At 38.6% G+C, this 22,311-nt stretch overlaps 1 protein-coding gene across 1 annotated transcript; it reads right to left on the reverse strand.

The window, feature by feature from the left end:
- Positions 1-401: 401 nt before the first annotated feature.
- Positions 402-14,403, reverse strand: ccr9 (chemokine (C-C motif) receptor 9). The gene is made up of 2 exons (XM_002940798.5): positions 14,191-14,403; positions 402-2,944 (listed from the first exon to the last, which is right to left on the reverse strand). Exons 1-2 carry the CDS (start codon positions 14,401-14,403, stop codon positions 1,862-1,864), a joined length of 1,296 nt encoding a protein of 431 aa, XP_002940844.3. The 3' UTR covers positions 402-1,861.
- Between the last annotated feature and the right edge of the window lie 7,908 nt (positions 14,404-22,311).

The following is a 22,311-nucleotide window of genomic DNA, read 5'->3' on the forward strand; positions in this document are numbered from 1 at the left end:
AATATTAATTTTTAAAGTTTAAACCTTTTTTATTTTTTGGTGTTACTGTTCCTTTAAATAAAAAATTAAACAAAAATCTGACATTTTTACTATCTATGCTGTAATGCTTATAAAATGAACATCAGACTTTGTGATAATTAAACAGCAGAAAATGTTTATTTAAAATACACAAAAATTATTTGTAATACATATTTGCTATTGTTCATAATTAAAGGGGGTGGTTCACCTTTATGTAAACTTTTAGCATGTTATAGAATGTCCCATTCTTAGCAACATTGCAATTGGTCTTTAGTTATTTTTTATAGTATTTGAATTATTTCACTTTCTTTTCTGACTCTTTCCAGCTTTTAAATGGGGGTCACTGACCCTGGCAGCTAAATACTTTTGCTCTGTGAGGCTACAATTTTAATATTATTGTTACTTTTAATTACGTATCTTTCTATTTAGGCCCTTCTTTATTCATATCCCCAACTCTTGTTCAAACAACTTCATGGCTTCTAGGGTAAATTGCACCATAGCAACCAGATTTCCAAAAATACCAAACTGAAGAGCTGCTGAACAAAACTCTTAATAGCTGAAAACCCATAAAAATTGAGACCCCTTCAAGTATAAATAGGTTTGTGCATTGGGCTTCTTCATTAAATTTCCTTAAAAGTTGAATTTTGTATCTATCTATATATATATCTATATATATTATTGTATTTGTTGTTCTCATTCTTGACTTTAAATATGGCTTTGGTATATTTTCACCAGTGTGTACTGGTACCTGTACCTTGAGAGATATTCATTTTGTGTCCAAGAAGATTTTTGTGCATACATAAATGTATTTTTCTGTAAACAATATGGACTTGGGACAAAGGGCAGCCCATAGTTTGCCTGCAGCCAATGCATAATCTGCATTGCTGGCAAAGAGTATAGAGTCTATATTGATTTATTGTGTTTTAATTTAGAGGAAAATAGCACCATTGCCGCTCAGCAGGGAAAGGGTTAAATGGTGATAATACAGTAATGACAAAAACATTGTGGTGGAAGAAGGAGGAGAGGGGCAGAAAAGGTGCTTTATATGAGGAAAGAAAGAAAGAGAGATTATTGTGAGGGGAGGATAGGTGGAGGAGAACTAAATGGGGGAATTGTTAAAATGCAAACAGTGTTGACAGTGACAGCTGGATTGCATTCATTCCTGTAACTACACACAAACAGGTGTGGGACAGGTTGGAATTTTCTCCTTCTTTCATGGCTGTAACACGTCGCATGTGTGAAGTGACAGGCGAATGCACTTTACAAAGGACCAGGTTCCTTGGTCACAGGGTAGTCCTGATCATTTAGTTATATGAAGCTCTAAGGTTTCCGCTGGCAGACTTGGGCCAATATCCAGGCTAAGAATGCACCTGTGCATGTTTTTGGGGGACAATTACCAAAGCAAGATGTTTGACTGCTGTTAAAGAAACTACTTGTGGCAGAGATTTCAGTCACTTGATCCAAATTATACTGCATTGTAACAAATAAAACAGTTTAAAACGTCAAAAGTCATAACAAACAACATCAAAATAAAATCATCATTGTTATATACTGTAATTAAAACTGCAAAATAAAAACCTTAAAATAAAATCAAACAATAATCAACAAATTGTTACTGTACAGTAAGCATGATGCTGCAGGTGGCAAATGTAAACTTTCATAATACTGCAGACAGGATGTGGGTACATGTGGATGTGGGTATTTTGCATACTAGGTTAAAGATGGTGAATCATTATATAAGGCAAAGTGAATATTTGTTACACTAAAAATATAAAAATTACATGCAATAATTATAAAAGTAATAATAGCAATCTTAAGTAAAGGTTTTCAAAAGCTTGCCTTTTTACAGGGATAAGGTACCCATTTTGCTTTCCCTTGTCTCTGAAAGTGGTTTCTTATTATTGTCCCCCCAAAGTCCTTTAGCCCATTGCTGTTCACCAATACATTTTTGTAAAATCTTCAAAAGATCACTTCTAAACTTGACTCCAACAAAAACATAGATAAATGGATTCAAACAGCAATGAAGAAAAGCAACGCTCTGTGTGATTTTATATGCAATATCAATATTTTGGGTAGTTGCACATTCAAAATCATTTATATTGGCAGCATTCAGTACTCTTAACACAAGTATACTATTGTATGGTAATTGAGATAAAATAAACACTGATAAAACTGCAAAAATAACTTTTAAAGCTTTATGTCTTTGGAAACCTCGAGCCTGGACAAGAATTGGGATTATCATAGCATAACAGAAGACCATGACTAAAAATGGAAGGCAAAAGGCCACCGTAACTTTTAGTGAGAGAACACTAACTTTAAATGTTTTGCTTAGTTCAGCAGGGTAAGACATTGTACAGGTTGTTGAATTGAATTCTTCCTTAACTACACTAAATAAGATCTCAGGAAGACTTAAACCTGTTGAAAGTGCCCAAACAATGAAACATGTTAACTTGCTGATAAGGAGCTTCTTAGTCTGATACTTTTGAGCTTTAGTGGCTTGCACTATTGCAATATACCTGTCTATGCTAATGCATGCCAGTAGCAACATACCGCTATATACATTAACTGAGTACATGCTGTTAACTGCTTTACAAAGAGCTGTTTTGAAAACCCAATCATGAGAGGCAGCTATTGCCCAGAAGGGAAGTGTAATCAGAAAAAGTATATCGGCAATAGCAAGATTTATTAAAAAGGTGTCTGTCATTGTTTTTAGCTTTCTATTATATACATATACAGCGAGGACCAAACTATTTCCAACGAGACCAAACAAAAACACACACCAGTAAATGGGAGGAAGGACATAAGATGCAAATTCTCTAACAGAATTTTTTTCACAAAATACACCTGGGTCAAAAATAACGTAGTCGAGGGTGCTGAGAGTGTATTGATCTTCATATTCTTCTTCTCCTGTAAAGAACTCGGTTACCTAAAAATAAAACATCCTCGTTATTCAAAACACATACACAAATTAATTATAATTAATTATATTTGTTATGAATCTGTAGATAACAGTGAATTACAAACAAACTGCAGAAGAAATTCTACACATATAACAGAATATTCTAGATTTCAGGCTAAAATGAAATGGGCAATATAACTACCATTTTTAGTTCCTGTATATAGTATGTACAGCTGCGTTTTTTGGTGTCAAACAGATGCTTTCTTTGCGTAAAGCAAAACAAACTTCTCTGCTTTAATCACTATTTTAAGCTCCCAATATCTTTATATCAGTTTCGTTGAGCATCTGCAGCTTCATTTAAAGAGTGACATTTCATCAGTTGTGGCATAAAAGGTAGCAGGAAGTGGATGAATGTGTAGTAAAAAAAAAGGTGAGCTTTATTTATTTCACTTCTCTTCCTGCCATGATACTACTAAGATACTACTATGGGGCTCATATACAAAAACTGGGCAAATTTGAATTTTGTTAGGATACTCTCAGATCCAATAGTAACAATAGTACAGGCACAAGGGTGTCCTATACTGTATATAATGGCTGTTGTGGGTCTTATGTCTCCTGCTTGATCTATATGCAAGTGGATTACTTTACTATAACATTTCTATATTATTAATAGTGTATCTTGACCAAGAACCCAAGTTTGATTTGACCAAGGTTATAATACAGGTATGGGATCTATTATCTGGAATTCACTAGACCTGGGTAAGGATCTCCATACTTTAAGTCTATTAAAATCATGTAGGGACCCATAGGTATTAGAGTTCCTATGGCTTTAAATCCCTACTTCCTAGTTCCTAGTGTTGTTGCTGGGCAAAGCACCATGTATCTAGTTTATACTATATTGTGCCTTATTGGTTTACTAAGGATGACCACTCCCCTTGCAGACTGATAAAATGTCTTGCAAGGAGGAGGGCTTCCTCTTTGGCTGCCTTCTGACTCTCAGGTGACATCTCCATCGAGCCTGGGATCAGACTTGGCCCCAGTAAAAGCCATTTGCCCTAGAGTAGCCCCTTGGTGCTCTAGTGAAAGTCGGGGACAGGGCCCCGTGAATGAGGTGAAGTTAGCAGAGGGATAGATCCTGTAATAGCACACTCTATCTAGTGTGAGACAGTCAGGGCTATCTAGCATGAGCAGCACTCGCTCCACTGTAGGAGATCTTAAAAAGGGTTTAGCAATACCCAGGCTCTGTTTGCCTTACTGAAGGGACCGCAGTCAGACACAGGTATCAGGCAGTTTCTTCCCCTGATCCACCGTTGCTGTAGGGATCCGGCCCAGTACCAGGTGATCATCCTTAGGATTGTCTATATCTCCTTATCTACCTCCAACGTGGTGTTACTCTGCATTGCATAACTACAACTGTATTATCTGCTTCACCATCTACCTCAGTATTTGTGAGTATCACCCTGCATCATTTTGTGTGTAACAATTAGGGGCTGATTTACTTACCCACGAACGGGTCGAAATGAGTCCGATTGCGTTTTTTCGTAATGATCGGTATTTTGCGATTTTTTCGTATGTTTTGCGATTTTTTCGTATGTTTTGCGATTTTTTCGGATTCTTTACGAATTTTTCGTTACCAATACGATTTTTTCATAGCCATTACGAAAGTTGCGTAAAATCTGGCGATTTTTCGTAGCGTTAAAACTTACGCGAAACTTTGCACCTTTTAAGTTTTAACGCTACGAAAAATGCGCAACTTTTCGCGTAAGTTTTAACGCTAGGAAAAATGCGCAACTTTTTACGCAACTTTCGTAATGGATACGAAAAACTCGAGTTTTTACGCAAAAATCGTATTGGTAACGAAAAATTCGTAAAGAATCCGAAAAAATCGCAAAACATACGAAAAAGTCGCAAAATGTTCGTTTTCAAGTCGGAACTTTTCCAATTCGGGTCGGATTCGTGGGTTAGTAAATCAGCCCCTAAATGTTAATAGTTGATCAGCAAAGAACCTTCTGGCGTCCTAATTACTAGCACTACACCATACAGCATCAGGGAGGTGTAGTTCAACACCATCCTCATCTCCAAAAAACGCTCCTAAAGGTCATCTCCCAATTAGCGGAGGCCCATCCTGGGAAAGGGGGATCGCATGTAACACATGCTCTACCTAATACTAGTCTGGATTGACCCTTTACTGGCCAAACAGGTGTTACAATCATTTAAGCATTAAATAAACAGGATTGTTTTGCCTCCAATAAGGATTAATTATACCTTCTTTGGGATCAAGAACAAGGTACTGTTTATTATTACAGAGAAAAAGAAAATCATTTTTAATACATGAATAATTTGCTTAAAATGGAGTCTATGGGAAATGACCTTCCCTTAATTCGGAACAGATTCTGTACTATATTCTTTTTAGAATATTACACGAGAAGCCATGAGGTCATCTAGATATATTTCAGCTCATTTTCTGACATAAAGAATTGGATCATATTGAATAAGGTTTTATGAATTATGCTGTCTAAATATAATCTGTATAAGACAACTACCCCTCCCCTTCCCATTCCCCATTGTTCTGTATGTTAGTGTGAGGAGTCCCGGTCTCCCCCTGTACAGCGCGCTCCTGCGCGCACCTCTCCTCGGCGCGTCCCGATGCGCAATGGCAAGGGGCGCGCGCGCGCATGCGCAATAGCTTTAGGCTCTCTGGGCGCTGCGCGATGACGTCAGCGGATGCGCTGACGTCACTATGGCGCCAAATTCAAACTTTAAAAGCGGTTCTTTGCTTGTTTTCCTTGCCCAAGCTGGTCCTGATTTCCTGGTGCCTTGCTAAGCTGTATTATATCTGATTCTCTGGTTTTTGACTTCTTGCCTGACTTTTGACTACGATCCTTGCCGTCTGCCACTGACCTTTGCCTGACTTTCTACTACGATCCTTGCCGCCTGCCACTGACCCTTGCCTGACCACGACTCCGATTTCATCTTTACCCTTGGTACCGCGTTGAATAACCTTGGCCGTAAGTAGGATCCCTGCCTCTCCCGCCGCAGAAAGTCCAGGGCCCCAAAAGGGCGTCGGTGAACACCAGGGTCGGCAGGGCTCTCCTGCCTACCTAAGGGGCTATTCCGGGCAGTTACCGGGCTCCTAAGCATACAGACTGTAACAGTTAGTTTAAAAAAATATTGGTACTGTAATTGACAGTGCTGTTAACTGACTTTGGTCACATTAATGCACATGGCTTGAGTTTTAGCTTTGTTAATATTGTAAAAGGATATGTTACCATTTGCTCTTAATATAATTCATAAATTCAGGGAGGGATGTTTTAGATTTAAAAAGTGAGAGTACAGGCATGGGTTCCCTTATGCAGAAACCCGTTATCCAGAAAGTTCCAAATTATGGAAAGGCCATCTGCCATAGACTCCATTATAAGCAAATAATTCTAATTTTTAAAAATGACTTCCTTTTTCTCTGTAATTAGAAACTAGTACCTTGTACTTGATTCCAACTAAGATATAATTAATCCTTATTGCAGGCAAAGCCATCCTTTTGAGTTTATTCAATATTTAAACGATTTTTACAAGACTTAAGTTACGAAGATCCAAATTTCCAAAAGATCCCTTATCCGGAAAATCCCAGGTCCCGAGCATTCTGGATAAGAGGTCCCATACCTGTGTCCTCAAATCTTAACATAAAATGTAACACCACAATTTTACACTTTATTAGAATAAATTTGATATGGGGTAATATGACCAAAAATTGACCAAAATCATTTTCATTTTGCTGCAAGAATTTGAATAAAGGTGCTATAGTAAATAACAGGGAGACCATTACATAATAGTTGGTACATTTTTATGCATGATATGCACCAGTACTGCTGCAGATTATAAATCAATTACAGGTATAGGACCCATTATCCAGAATGCTCGGGACCAAGGGTATTCCGGATAAGGGATCTTTCCGTAATTTGGAACTCCATACCTTAAGTCTACTAAAAAATCAATAAAACATTAATTAAACCCAATAGGATTGTTTTGCATCCAATAAGGATTATTTATATCTTAGTTAGGATCAATTACAAGGTACTGTTCTGTTAAAAATTCTGAATTATTTGATTAAAATGGAGTCTATGGGAGATAGGCTTTCCGTAATTCAGAGCTTTCTGGATAACGGGTTTCCGGATAAGGGATCCCATACCCGTATAAGTTACATATTGTCACTTTTAACAACAGCATACTTAAGCTTTGCTTGCAGGTATCTAGTAATAACTACTTCAAAAAGTTTTTGATTCCCATATTTAGCCATATTCATTAAAAAAAACTGAATTTTCACATTTGTTGTTATATAAAGTTTGGTACCAGTGTCCATATCCAATAAAATAGGATATAATAATGTATTACATTAAATATTTTCTATATAATGTTTTTTAAAATTATGTTTAGCTGAAACACTACATTTTTTCTTAATTAATTATAGGGCCAGGTTGCTTGATTTAAAGCAAAGCAAAAAAGTCTAGCATTACTGATACAAAGTTTAAAACACTAATAGAAAGACATAAATTATTTCAATAAAAACAAGGCTGTACTTTGAGGTACGTTTGAGGAACTCCCTGTTTACAACAAATGTGATTTATATGAGTATATAATATGTGGGTTTTTTTTTCTTTTTAGAGTGTTTTGACAAACAGGAAAACAGATGTGCGAAAACAACCACAGCGAGCATTAAGAAAAGTAAGAACATATAAATAATGTCTCCTCGAAACAAAGATCATATTTCAGAAGAAAACTTTATATTAGACAGCAACATTTTTAGCCAGTTTGACCATCAGGAACAACTGCTTCTCCAAAAATAGTTCCCCTAAACTTATAGTCAAAGTGAAGGCTGTAATGTACCAGATCTTTTTCAGACTAATTTAGTCGCCATTTATGAGGAGGTGAGCAGGAACTTCGATGCTGGAATGGCAGTTGATGTCATCTACTTGGACTTTACTAAAACATTTGATTCAGTACCGCACAGAAGGTTAATGATAAAATTGAGCAATATTGGCCTAGAACATAATTTTAGTACTTAGGATAGAGAACTGGCTGAAGGATAGATTACAGAGAATAGTGGTAAATGGAACATTTTCTAATTGGACCAGTGTGGTTAGTGGAGTACCGCAGGGGTCAGTCCTTGGTGCTTTGCTTTTTAACTTGTTTATTAATGACCTGGAGGTGGGCATAGACAGTACTGTTTCTATTTTCGCTGACGATACTACTGCACTAAGTTCCATGCAGGATGCTGCCACTTTGCAGGGAGATTTGACTAAATTGGAAAACTGGAAAGCAAAATGGAAAATGAGGTTCAATGTTGAAAAGTGCAAAAAGCAAAAAAGCAAATGCACTTTCCTAGAAATAATATAAATGGTATACATATACAGTTATGCTGTAATATAACGTTATACACTAAATGGTAGTGTTTTGGGGGTATCCTTAATTGAGAAGGATCTGGGGATTTTTGCAGATAAAAAGTTGTCTAATTCCAGGCAGTGCCATTCTGTGGCTACAAAAGCAAATAAAGTGCTGTCTTGCATAAAAAAGGGCATTGACTCAAGGGATGAAAACTTAATTTTGCATCTTTATGGGTCCCTGGTAAGGCCTCACCTTGAGTATGCGGTGCAGTTTTGGGCTCCAGTCCTTAAGAAGGATATTAATGAGCTGGAGAGAGTGCAGAGACGTGCAACTAAACTGGTAAAGGGGATGGAAGTTAGACTGTCGGGGTTGTTTTCTCTAAAAAAAAAGGCACTTGTGAGGGGATTATGATTACTCTGTACAAGTACATTAGATGGGGGACAGATAGGGGGTGTTCTTATTACCACCCCTTTAGATTAAAGCAATGGAAAGGGGTTATAGACCAATAGGGGATGTTCTTTTTTCCCCATAAAAACAATTAAAACACCAGAGGCCACCACTTTAGATTAGAAGAACGGAACTTTCTGAAGCAGCGTAAGTGGTTTTTCAAGGTGAGGGCAAGTGTGGATGCAGAATGCCCTTCCTAGTGATGTTGTAATGGCAGACTCTGGCCTGGATAAGTTCTTGAACAAGCATAGTATCCAAGGCTATTGTGATCTACAGTTAGTATTAGTGGTTGTATATATGGTTTATGTATGTGAATGTATAGATAGGTAAGTATAGGTTGTGTCTGCTGGGTTCACTTGGAAGGTTGAACTTGATGGACTCTGGTCTTTTTTTAAACCCTATGTAACTATTTAACGATGTGCATGACAGGGCAGAATCATTGTTATATTTAATTTCCTGTGATGCCCTTTTAAGGAAGGGTGTGTGCCTCTCTCACTCCTGTGCAAGGTACAACTACACTACATAATATATTCACCCAGTGCTTATAACAACCTTTGCCAATCAGGGAAAACATTTCTCTTTAGTTTTACAACAGAGTTCTATGATTTTGGTTATAAATATGCCAAATTTTATTTTTATATTATACCTAAATATAATGTATTCCAGTGGGATTCATTTTACAGTGCTGCACCCCCTTACCAAATCCCGAAAAATATGAATACCAGGAAGCACAGCTTCCCTGCAGTTACAAGTAAAACATTATCAATAAATGGGAAAAAATATTTCCCATGCTCAAACAATAAGGGGCCCATTCATTAAAGCATGATGACCACAATTGTGAAAAATTCGTATTTTTTTCTAAAGTTTAGAACTTTATATGACCACAATAATATCATTAAAATTCGGCGTTTTGCGTAAATTTGCATGAAAAAGTAATATTTTTCGCAATGACTACGAACATTTCGGAATTCGTTCAAGCTTCCGTATCGTGACTTTCCTTTGGCCAGGTTTGAGCTGCCACTGAGTCCTATGGGAGGCTTCCAAAATCATGCATTGAAATTTCAGTCAGAAAGGTTTTTGCGCTGTTTACGATAGTTCAGATACAAAAATTTTGTAACTTTTGATCACAACCACAATATTTTCGTACGACCACAACACAAATTTTTGCGCAATTTACGCACATCAGAAATTATTGTGGTTACTATGAAATTTTTCTAATCGTGCTTTTAACAATCCCAGATTCATGCTTTAATGTGCCCCTTAGTGTGTCAATTCTTTAAAAACTTTCTAGCTGTCAGAAAAATATTTTCTGACAGTCAGGAATGTTTTGATATATTGTAATACAGGTATGGGACCTGTTATTCAGAATGCTCGGGACCTGGGGTTAGGGCAAGGATTTACTCAGCAAGAACAGCAAGGTGTGCTAGGACCAAACATCAGGTTTGCTCAGCCAGGCACATGCCCACTCTGTGGTCATACATCAACACTTGCCAAGTATGATTCCCTGCACACTTATTGGGAGAAAAGCGAGAACTATTTTATAAGCAGGTGTTTGGCAAATGTAAGATAAAGTATGTTTGCTTTCTGGTATATTTTGTAACTAGAAAAGTGCTGCTCTGTATAATTACAAACTCTAATCTATAGCTAAGTTTCTCTAGAATAAGAGAACAATTACGATGCTGTATGTATGAACTGTTTTTCTGCCTGCTGCCATTTTTTTCTTACATGTGGTTAAATCTCCCACTAAAACTGCATATCTACAGTTTCTATATATAAAAGTTGTTCCACTCAATACTGTTGCTCTGTATGCATGTTTTGCGTTTGATAAAAATCTACTTTTAAACGGTTTGAAATGACTTGTCAGTTTAACAAGTTAAGCAACATATCTTGTTTATGCTTGAAAAACCATTCAGACCCTTAATTATACTGAATACTAAATCCAACACCTTAAATGTTGTTCTATGTGATATTTTAACTTCAGAGCACTGAAACTGAAAACAATATTTTTTTATACAACATTGTGGAAACCCATATCATACAATGCAAATTTAAGCAACAAGTAACAATAGAACATGTAAAAGTTGCATACAGTACATTCAATATTTATCCAAGCATTATTACAGCACTGCAGTTATTAACCTACTCACCATGACCTCATCTGGTGCCATTTAATATCTTCACTGTATTTTCTATAAATTTCTATTTAAAAGAATACAGGAAAGTAAAAATATGATTGCTATATATAATTATAAATTGTTGACATCTGTATTTAATGGTAAGGTAGTTTGAATATACATATTTCTTTTGTGCATTATATTCACTATTTATAATATTATTTAAATGCATAAAATTACTAATACATATACAGTTATGGGACTTGTTATCCACAATTCTCAGGACCTGGGCTTTCCAGATAAGGGATCTTTCCGTAATTTGGGTCATCATAGCTTAATTATTCTAAAAAAAAAAAAAAATTAACATTAAGTAAGCCCAATAGGATTGTTTTGCTTCCAGTAAGGATTAATGATATCTTATTTAGGCTCAAGTACAAGGTACTGTTTCCTTAATACAGAAAAAAAGGAAATCATTATTAAATTTTTTTAATTATTTGATTAAAATGTAGTCTATGGGAGATGGCCTTCCTGTAATTTGGAGCTTTCTGGATATTGCGTTTCCAGGTAATGGATCGTATACATGTACATGCTTTTTCAAATGATCTTTGTTTCTTATGAAGTTCCAGAAAGGCTTTTATTGCAACTTTTAATGCTATATATTGTGTAGCTATTTAGGTCCCAGAAGAGTAAAGGTATTGCAAATAGGACAGACATAATCATGTAATATTTCAACTGTATAACAGCTTCCATCTCATAAAACATCACACCATGCGTTACCATGTTTTTTTGTGCAGGTCATTTTAAAGTGCATTCAAATTTTTTTCATAAATGTTATCATCTTTTCTCATTCAGCCCTTTTTCCTGCCCCAACCCAAATCTGCCCAAGCACTCAAGCTCTGCCTTCTAACTGTTGGTGTCACCCCAAACTATGGGTCCCGGGGGACCACACATATAGCCCTAATGGAAATCTGCCGCTGATGAGCAAAACATTTAGCAACATTTTGCCTCTAATTGTAATGGCACTCAAGTGAAAAAATGCTGGTGTAGAAAATGCCAGTATGGTCTGCTACCACCCCTTTGTGATGTAACTGCACACATATGGTGAATTTTGGATTTTTCCATTTGGTGGAAAAATATGGAGATTTGTGCAAGTTTGTTTGCAGTTTGCATAATTTTGTATAAAAATGCCACCCTTATTAAATAAACCCTTTATGCTTTTAAAGTGACAACTGATAAACAAACATATGACAGATATATATATATATATATATATATATATATATATATATATATATATATATATATATATATTATTATTATTAACATTTATTTATAAAGCGCCAACATATTCTGCAGCGCTATACATTAAGTGGGTTTCATACATTGGACATACAGAGTAACATATAAAGCAATCAATAACCGATACAAGAGGTGAAGAGAGCCCTGCCCAAAAGAGCTTACAATCTACAAATATATATATGTATATATTTAAATATAATATAATATAGAGGAGTGCTCCATCAAAATATATTTAATGCCTGGGTGCCAGTAATATAAATGATCAATTATCCCATGAATATATAAATATGCAAAAGGAAAATAGGAACCATAGGAAAAAATGTAATTGTGACATACCTTTTTACTTGACTTTTTGTTGTGACAGTTGACAACAGTTTAGCTTTCTTATTCTCTTTTTTCTATGTTTCTGATATGAATCAGTCCTGAAAAGCAATTTTCAAAACCTAGTATATAAGCACCTTACTGGCCCCACCCCTCTACTCTTTGTTCAAAGGAAGCAATAATACAGATGTACTGTAAATCTTTCAGGTACTGTAACGGGGAGGCAGAAAACAATGAATCAATGATGTAAACAGTTTTAACATTTTATTCATTTTTGTTGCTTTGAAGAAAATTAACTTCAGCTTAAGAAGATGCTGTTTTGCATTAATTTGCACATACATGGCAATGTAATATATTAAAATGTAAAATAAGTGAGAATAAGAAAAACAACAACAGAAAAAGATGCTTAAGAAGTGCTAATGAAACTATTAAGTGCTAGTAAAAATGATCTCTTTCAGTATGTGTAAGTTAGTGTTTTGTCCTAAAATAAATATATATTCAATATATAATAATATAATATACATTACATAGATAATATAATGAAGTACCAATATTGGACTCATAATGGCAGGGCAAGTGCAAAGTGCATGTTGCAACTAATCCCATTCTTATTTGCTAATTAAACCCTGATGTAGAAATCTTATCACCTAAAATGGATCCAAGAGTTTTGTCTCACTCTGCCCACAAATAGATCAGGGGGTGGGAGGCACATGTGTATGTCATGGAAAGCCCTTAACTTGCACATTATTCAGAATGCATAAACTGGGAAGCATCAGTAGTTGCATGGAGCTGCAGAGCCCTGCACTTTTTGCCTACAGCATTCATACTTTTGTGTGTCACAAATTCAACTTTGACACATATTGATCCCCACCCAGTGCCCATATTCTACTAGAGGACTGACTCTGAACCCAGGCTTATGCATTTTCACTTCACCTTGTCAACTGTCCATTTAAATTATCCCTTGGTCTCAGACTCAAGGCAACTCCCACCAACTGTGACAACAATCACCTCCTCAAATACATATGGAAGGAAGGATTCTACTGTGCTCCTGGTTTTCTCATGTTAGAATTGGTAAGGTAAGACCACATCCCTAACCCAGGAAAACCCCAAAGACAATCACATTCCCTGCTGTCACCGTTAACCCCACTTTATGGCCCTCAACCAATAAATGACACATGACACTATATTTGGGAGGAGAAGATTGCAGTTATTTATTAACAATGATGCTTAATATGAGCTAATACAAATAAGCAACCATAAATTGTTTATAACGGGACAACGTGTACCACAACATTACAGAGTATTAAAACAATATTTATAACATCCCAGAGGGGCTACAAAACCATTTGGATTCCCATCTGCCAATCTTTATCACCAAGCTGTTGATCAAATCCAAATGCACAGCCTCCATTGCAGCATCAATACAAAATGAGTGAGTACCAAAGCCTCACACCAACATCTTGTAAACCCCTTCTTTAAACTCTAACAAATTGGAAGTTTTTATCCTCATAGACTAACATTATTTGCAATAGTCAGGTCTTTCTTCTAGGTATCTCTTCATGCATTTTAGAAAACCACCTCACGATCCAGTCTATGTAAAACTATATCTGCTTCCCTGCCAATATTTCTGTCTTCTAAGTTGTTTCTCCACCCTCTCTTCCCCAAGTTGCTTGTCTAACCTATTTCCTGTGTGAAAAATAAAAGTATGAGTGCTACCTTCTCTGTCACACCTCTCTCCACCTGAAACAACTCTGCCAGCCATCCCTCCTCTCCAGCATGTGATATTGACCCTGTTATCCCTACTCTGCCTTCTATCTCTGCTCCTGGATTGGCAACACCTCCTTCTGCTTCTGTGGGAATTCCTGACACTTGACCAACTACCTCATGTAGCACACCGCCAACAATAACTTTCCCTGACATGTGGTCCATTGCTCAGGCTACCATTCTATCTGCTCTGGTGTCTATTGCCTCTGGCTTCTCTGCCACCCCTGTGGCCATGGGCAACTTATTGTCAGATGCCTGTGCTGCTACTCCTACTGTGTCACTTGACCACAGCACTGCAGCTGCCCATTGATACTCCACCTACCTTCAAACCCTGCTTCACGCTCCTGACCCCCAAATGGTGCTGAGGCTGCCCCCTATTGACATTCGTCATGGTCCTGATTGCCTGGTAAAGCCGCTGACTACTTGCTAGACTCCTAAATAGCCCCCATTTTGGCTCCTGGTCCTGCTGCCCCTAGTACCTGCAGCCCCTCTGGAGGGTGAAAACCCAGTGCCCCTAACACATTGCCTGGCCAGAGCTGCCACCCCCAGGCCTTCAACCCAAATGGCCATTTCCCTTACTAGCACAAAAAAAGCAAATGGCACTCAGGGCTGTAAACAAGGGAAAAACCCTTAAAAAAGTTTTATTGCGGAGGTGCAACGTTTCGGGGCAACGTGACCCCTTTATCAAGCATGATAAAGGGGTCACGTTTCCCCGAAACGTTGCACCTCCGCAATAAAACTTTTTAAAGGGTTTTTCCCTTGTTTACAGCCCTGAGTGCCATTTGCTTTTTTTGTGGTTGTACTATTTTTATTATCTTAGGAGCAGTGGCAAGCCCCCACATACTTTTCTGGACCTTCTTCTCTGGACTTTTCTGGACTTTCAAGCTCTGCCTGGTCACCCTGCCTTCTCCCTGCTGCACTCCCACCAGCCGCACATTGTTCCTTCTGAGATTCTGGACTGCTGTCATGATGCCTGTTCTTCCTGGTTTAGTGATCCTTGGGCTGAGAGGTTGCAGAAGCCTGGATCCCCCCACTGCTCTTCTTGGCTCCCATGAAACATACTGAACAGGTCCTGCAGCTGCCTCTGGTCTGGTTGGGTCCCAGCTGCCACATTTCCTCTCAAAAACACTGAACCAGTTCTTCCGGGCACAACTTCTGTGGCTGGTATCACTCCATCACAATGCAACAGAACAATGCTATGTTCCTGGTCCCCCCAACATTAGAAGCCAATAGTAAGGAAATCGTTAGGATCACCTTTAGCGCCAGGATGAGCAAATATTTGGCGCCAGGCAGGCATTTGCAGCAAAATTCCGCATTGCCCCATCTGCGAATTTTTCAACGAAACAGCCACCTGTGTTGTCTGTAGCAAGAACATTTTGCACTCAGTTAGTGCAGTATATTCCCTTCTTCAATTTAAGTTCAGTGAATAGAGCTTGTGCTTATACTGTTTGTCTACTGTTTGGAGAAAGCATATGGGCAATTTTTAGTTGTTGCTCTAAATGTACACATTGGTCAAAGTGAAATTTACAACATGCTGTCTGTCTCATAATGAACAATTACCTATAGTTCACGCATCATCATGGCTGCCACAAATTTTGTAATTTATTTTTGTAAGTAATTAAATATTAACCCATATTATTACTGTGCAAGCAACTTGTGAAGCACCTTGCAACGATAGCTGTGCATGATGTGCAAAGAATGCAAATCTTGATTAGAGTTCTTAAGGCCACAATCACCCAGAATGTGCTGCATTTAAGAGAGGCTGGTGGGGGAAGGTATGTAGGCGTAATCCCAGGCCCAGACTGGCAATCTGTGGATTCTGGAAAATGCCAGAATAGATAGTCGCTATTTATTGGACTGGAGGGGGCTGTTTGGGCTTCTGTGTCTTTGAAATGCCAGGGCCTATTTTCAAATACAAAAGTGAAGCAGCTGGCAATATAGGAGAAAAGATGCTAATAGATTTGTTACCAGATCACTTAAAAATTCAGAGACACATCTAATAAATGCAATCAAATTAACTGAGTGCAACTATTGCAGCCCTTCTAGCTAGATTGTCTAGATGTGCCCCTCCAGGTTCCCAACCAGGTTTTTTGGTTTATGCCACCCTATGCCAAAATGTTTTTTTTTTGGCAATAATTTAGAGACTGTGGAGATATTACCCCCAACCTGTCCTGCTATGATCCCTTCTATAGCTATACTAATAAATACAACAATTCTTGCTTGAGGGAATTGGCCACAACTTTTTTGTTTACATTAAATTGATTTTTTTATTAAATTGAAAACAAAACTGTAGAACTGGTCAGATTGGACAAGAGGGAGTGGAAAGTAACTGAGGCCTTTTTAAGTTGCTGTAGTAGCTGTAAGATGTGTCGGCCCTGCTGCACTGCTTGGAGAGGGCTGCAATATAGTGGTATGTTGCAGTATAAAGCAGAGATGCACAGTATTGCCTGAAGAAGTGGGAAGAGAGATGAACTCTTTCTATCAACTGCCATTTTTCTTGCATTTGTGAAATATTAACCCTTAGTAAACAGTAGCACTAGGGCCATTCCTCTAGCACACACATGTCAAACACAAGGCCCGCGGGCCAAATCCGGCCCGCCAGGCCTTGCAATGTGGCCCGCACCGCGCTGTCATAGGTGACAGCGGTGACATAGGAGGCTTGTGATCTCGCCGGCCAATCTATTACGCATGCGCAGTACCGCCGCTCCCTATACGCAGAGTACGCACTCTGCGTAGGGCACCAACTCCCAGGGGGGCACCCAGCACCGCCGCTCCCTACGCAGAGTGCGCACTCTGCGCAAAAACATACCAAGCAAGTCTTCGCCAGTGGCTTCTCTATCTTATGCCGCGGCAACAGGCCCTTTTATAAGGTTGCGCCTGTGCGTATGACGTCACACGTCAGCGACGAGGCGCAACCTTATAGTAGTGCCTGTTGCCGCGGCATAAGAGAGAAGGAGCCGCCGACATCACTGGTCTGTTGGGGATACTTTCTGTGGGGGCTCTGTGTGTGCGGGCTGGCTACTGTCTATGGGGGGTACTGTGTATGATGAGGCAATTGGGGGTACTTATTTTTGGGGGCACTGTTTATGGGGGCAATTGGGGGTACTTTGTATGGGGGCACTGTGTGTGGGGGCTACTGTCTATGGGGGGGAACTGTGTATGAGGCAATTGGGGGCACTTTGTGTGGGGGCTACTGTCTATGGAGGGTACTGTTTATGGGGGCAATTGGGGGTACTTTCTATGGGGGCAATTGGGGGCACTGTTTGTGGGGGCTACTGTCTATGGGGGGTACTGTGTATGAGGCAATTGGGGGCACTTTGTGTGGGGGCTACTGTCTATGGAGGGTACTGTTTATGGGGGCAATTGGGGGTACTTTCTATGGGGGCAATTGGGGGCACTGTGTGTGGGGGCTACTGTCTATGGAGGGGTACTGTGTATGAGGCAATTGGGGGCACTGTGTGTGGGGGCTACTGTCTATGGCTGTCTATGACTGTTCAGTAAACCATTCGGCCCGCGATTTAGGCTGGATTTTAGATTTTGGCCCCTTCTCTGATTGAGTTCGACACCCCTGCTCTAGCACTAGAGGGTATTAAATCCTTATGGATTTTGGGATTAAACCTCTTCACAGAATGTTCTCTTCTTTTAATATTGACTTTGTGAATATTTATTCTCTCACTGTTCTGCTGTCTGGCATTCCTCTTAAAAGACACAGATACATTTATATCACAAGTGGCAGTCTAGTGCTAGTCTAGAGAGGAATATGTCGTCCACCTTCTGTATTCTTTCAGGATACTAGACAAATATTAGATATGCTCCATGACATGTTAGTTAGACCATCAGTAAGCACCTTACCCTTCAACATGCTCTTTAACAAAGAAACAGTTCTGTGTAACAGTTCTTACACTTTAGCATTAAATGAGAAATAACATGTAGTTTGATTTCTTTAATTAGGCCCTGTCAAAGTATTTGTCATAAACAGAATCTAGACCAAAGATCATTATGAAATTTTGAGAATGATATTTTAAAAGGTCATGGTAATTTTAACCATTTCCTTTCGATGCCATCTGACATGTTTTTCCTGTGGTTAACCACAGCTACTTGTAAATAATATTAATTATGTTTCCTGGGAGTAACCAGCTAATGTTTTGTTCTCTACACAAATTATGTTGTTAACTTGAAGATATAAGAGTTTTAAATAATTGATGTAGTAACATATATGCTGGATGCTGAATTAAAGCATAATAATAATAATTGCATTATTTTTACTTTTTATTACTTATCTTTCTATGCAGGCTCTCTCCTATTCATATTTTAGTTCCTTATTTAAACCACTGCCTGGTTGCTAGGGTAAAAAGATAGCTGCTAAAATTCTACTACTGTAAAAAATTTAAATAACTACAAAAATCACAAATAAAAAAAATGAAGACCAATTGCAAATAGTCTCATAATAGCACTCTCTACATCATACTAAAAGTTTATTTAAAGGTGAACAACCCCTTTAAATAGACACAGGTCTGCCAAACAAACTTTTGTTCATATAATTGCTACATAGATTGTAGTTGCTTTAGAACAGAAATTAAAAATATATCTTGTCTTGCACTTGTCTTCTCTTTACCTTAGCAGGAGCAACAGTCTGTTCCTAGACTAAAACTGTGCTGTGATTATTAAAAACTATATACTTGTATTTTCTTAAAAAATATCTATTGTATCTCTTGGCACAATGACTCTTGAGTAATCCCTTCCTGCAGTCTCCAGCACCCCCTGGAGGACAGATAACTACAAATAAGGGTAACAGGCGCATACATCATACATAAAATAAGGAATCAGAAGGTTTTACAGAAAAAATAAACTTTAGCATGTACAAATTATTTTGGCCACTAGATAGCTTATCAAGAAGATATGCATGTATAGGACAAACAATATAAATGCACATATTACACACTATAATAACTAAACTAAAAAAACAACTCAATAATAACATAATTATAGTTATGTAAATTCAAAATAAATATTAGTGGAATATTGCTGGAGCTTGCAATGCAACAGTCAGGGCACCCCAGGAGACCGGATTGCCACCCTAGGTTTTGGTGAGGGGCTGTGTGCACATGTGGTGGCATATGTCACGGCACTCCCATGCACCTGGAGGTATGCACTTCGTGACAGTGCTATGTCGTGTCATGATATCAGCATGTTTGCCATTGTCACTTTTGCCACCCTTTTTAAATTTCATTGCCTAAGCTTTGTTTCCGATTGCTCTCCTCATTATTGACTCTTTGCCGGCTGATGAGATTGTTTTATGCCTGCGCATGATTCTGTTTGATCCTCTTCTGTACAGCGCTTTTGGATCCAACTTTGCCATGTTTAGGTTCCCTGTCGATTTGCAGCAGAAAGTTTCAGGGCCCCAAAAGGACATTGCTGAAGACTGGTCCCAGCAGGAGTCTCTTGCTAACAAGGAGTCCCAGGGTTCCTGCTTTACAGATTGCGTCAGCAACAAACATGGCACTGTAATTAAACTTAATGTCCTTTGCACATTTTCAAGATGTTAGTTATGATCTCTGCTTCAAGTATAGATGAAGCAAAATAAAGAGTTCCATTCCAAAGGGCTGAGTCCAATAAAAGTCTTTGGGGCACATTTACTAACCCACGAACGGGCCGAATGCGTCCGATTGCGTTTTTTTCGTAATGATCGGTAATTTTGTGATTTTTTTCGTATTTTTGCGATTTTTTCGGCGTCTTTACGATTTTTGCGTAAAAACGCGAGTTTTTCGTAGCCATTACGAAAGTTGCGCAAAGTCGCAATTTTTTCGCAGCGTTAAAACTTGCGCGAAACGTCGCGCCTTTTAAGTTTTAACGCTACGGAAAAGGCGCGACTTTGCGCGCAAGTGTTAACGCTACGAACAAATCACGACTTTGCGCAACTTTCGTAATGGCTACAAAAAACTCGCGTTTTTACGCAAAAATCGTAAAGACGCCGAAAAAATCGCAAAAAATACGAAAAAATTACCGAAAAAGTCGCAAAATGTTCGTTTCCAATCGGAATTTTTCCAATTCGGATTCGAAATCATGTCTTAGTAAATCAGCCCCCTAATGTTACCTTTCCTTGCAGTTTTCACTACTTTCTTACATAGTTTATCTGGCACTGAACATATAAATGCACATATTACACACTATATTAACTAAACAAACAACTCAATAATAACATAATTATAGTTATGTAAATTCAAAATAAATATTAGTGGAATATTGCTGGAGCTTGCAATGCAACAGTCAGGCACCCCAGGAGACAGGATTGCCACCCTAGGTTTTGGTGAGGGGCTGAACACTTGTGAATCATGCTACTTATCTATATTTCTGCATCCACAGTCCTTCAGTTCCTATAGTAACCTCTGTAAATTGATGCTTGGCTTGTTTGCATTGATGACAGATAAACAACGTGGAAAGGGATGGTGATTATTAATTCTGAGATTTTATATCTTGTTACCCAATATGACCTTACCCAAGCAACCACCAACCCCTCTATGACGCAGCACACAGGGCTAGGGGTCAAGTAGCAAAGGGCAGCATTGTTCACCTGCATTATTGTGAATGCAGAACACATTGATGGTATAGTCAATAGAAGCTATGGATACCTCATTCTTCAGCAATGTTTTTGGGTGAGTAGCAGTTTGTCAAGGTAATGCTGATAAGATGCATAATAGAAGATATGTTTGTCCTTTGTCATCCAACTTGGCCTTATTCAAGTGACCACCAATCATGCAGCAGTTTAACTACAAGTAATCAGTCCCCCCTTCAGGAGGGCTTGGTGCTTAGCCTTGCAAACTCTGATTTTTATTTGAATCCAGTCAGGATTGTCTACCTCAGAGAGATGTGCCAATCCCACTCTTGACAAATAAGTGTGGCATCATAAAGTAGCCAGACTGCACACTAGTGAGACCTGCCCCTTGATTACCAACTTATTAGAAGATATAAGCTTAGTCTGACATCACCACATCTGTGGGAATGGTACCCTTGGACTGCAATTGACTGAAAAGGCATCAGTTTCTAATGTAAACTGAAGGCATGCAACACGGTCATTTATGGTTCAGTATGCATTATCATGGCCGCAACAGTTATACCTGGAGAATGCTCCAACACATGCATGCACCATTCACCTTTCTAAATCGCAATGTAGATTAAACATTTAAATGATGGCAATGAATCACTACAGTGTTGCCAATTCCTGTACACATGCATCTTGACATTGTTATGCAATGAGAATTCAACCTGCTAGAGCAGTGGTTCTCAACCTGTGGGTCGCCTAAGACCATCGGAAAACACATATCTCCGATGGTCTTAGGAATAATTTTATAGTTAGGGGTCACCACAACATGAGGAACTGTATTAAAGGGTCACGGTATTAGGAAGGTTGAGAACCACTGTGCTAGAGATATGTAATGGACAGTTACTATACTGCAAATTTATCTGCAGATACACTTGTTGACAAAGCTCCCATTTATGGAGCGAAACGCGCGTCGGGCAGTTCGCAGGGGGGAAATATAGGGTGTTGAAGGGTTGGGGGCTTTGGGGTTTTTAAATGCGGGGGTGACCTGTTCGTTGGCAAGGGGTGTGGGGACCAGGAGATTCCGCACTATATTGCTCTAGATAGCAGACAATACAAGTGATTGCACGTGTTCCTCTATGGCATAATTAGTTTAAACTGTTGGCGCCGTTACTCGTCTGAGACGAGGGGGACACCCCAGTGCAGCTTCATCTATATTATTGGTCAGATTAATTGCGCCGTGACTTGTCTGAGACGAGCAAAATATTTGTTATTTTCACCTCTCCTGCACTGTGCTTTTTACTGTAGCAGGAACGGGCTTTACTGAGGCACGGGGAGAAACTTGATACATTTGTTACGAAGCCTCTGGGTACAATTTCAACACACGCCGTGTGGGTGAGAAACCTTAGGCAAAGAGATACTTTAGTTGCTAACCAAAAAGGATACATTTGTAACATTCGCTCGTCATACAGATGACAAGTTAGGGTTCTACTACTGCAGCACTTTGAATGTGAAACAAATTGACCCTTTTTTCT

Source organism: Xenopus tropicalis, chromosome 6 (assembly GCF_000004195.4).
Source record: "Xenopus tropicalis strain Nigerian chromosome 6, UCB_Xtro_10.0, whole genome shotgun sequence".
NCBI classification, from domain to species: Eukaryota; Metazoa; Chordata; class Amphibia; order Anura; family Pipidae; genus Xenopus; species Xenopus tropicalis.

What these genes read in the sequence shown, in the direction of transcription:
- ccr9 (XM_002940798.5), bottom strand. Translation starts at nt 14,403, where the DNA reads ATGGACCACATGTCAGGGAAAGTTATTGTTGGCGGTGTGCTACATGAG. An exon ending in AGAGAGGTGTGACAGAGAAG is followed by an intron (nt 2,945 to 14,190) that starts GTAGCACTCATA and finishes TTTTATTTTTAG; the next exon opens with GTAACCGAGTTCTTTACAGG.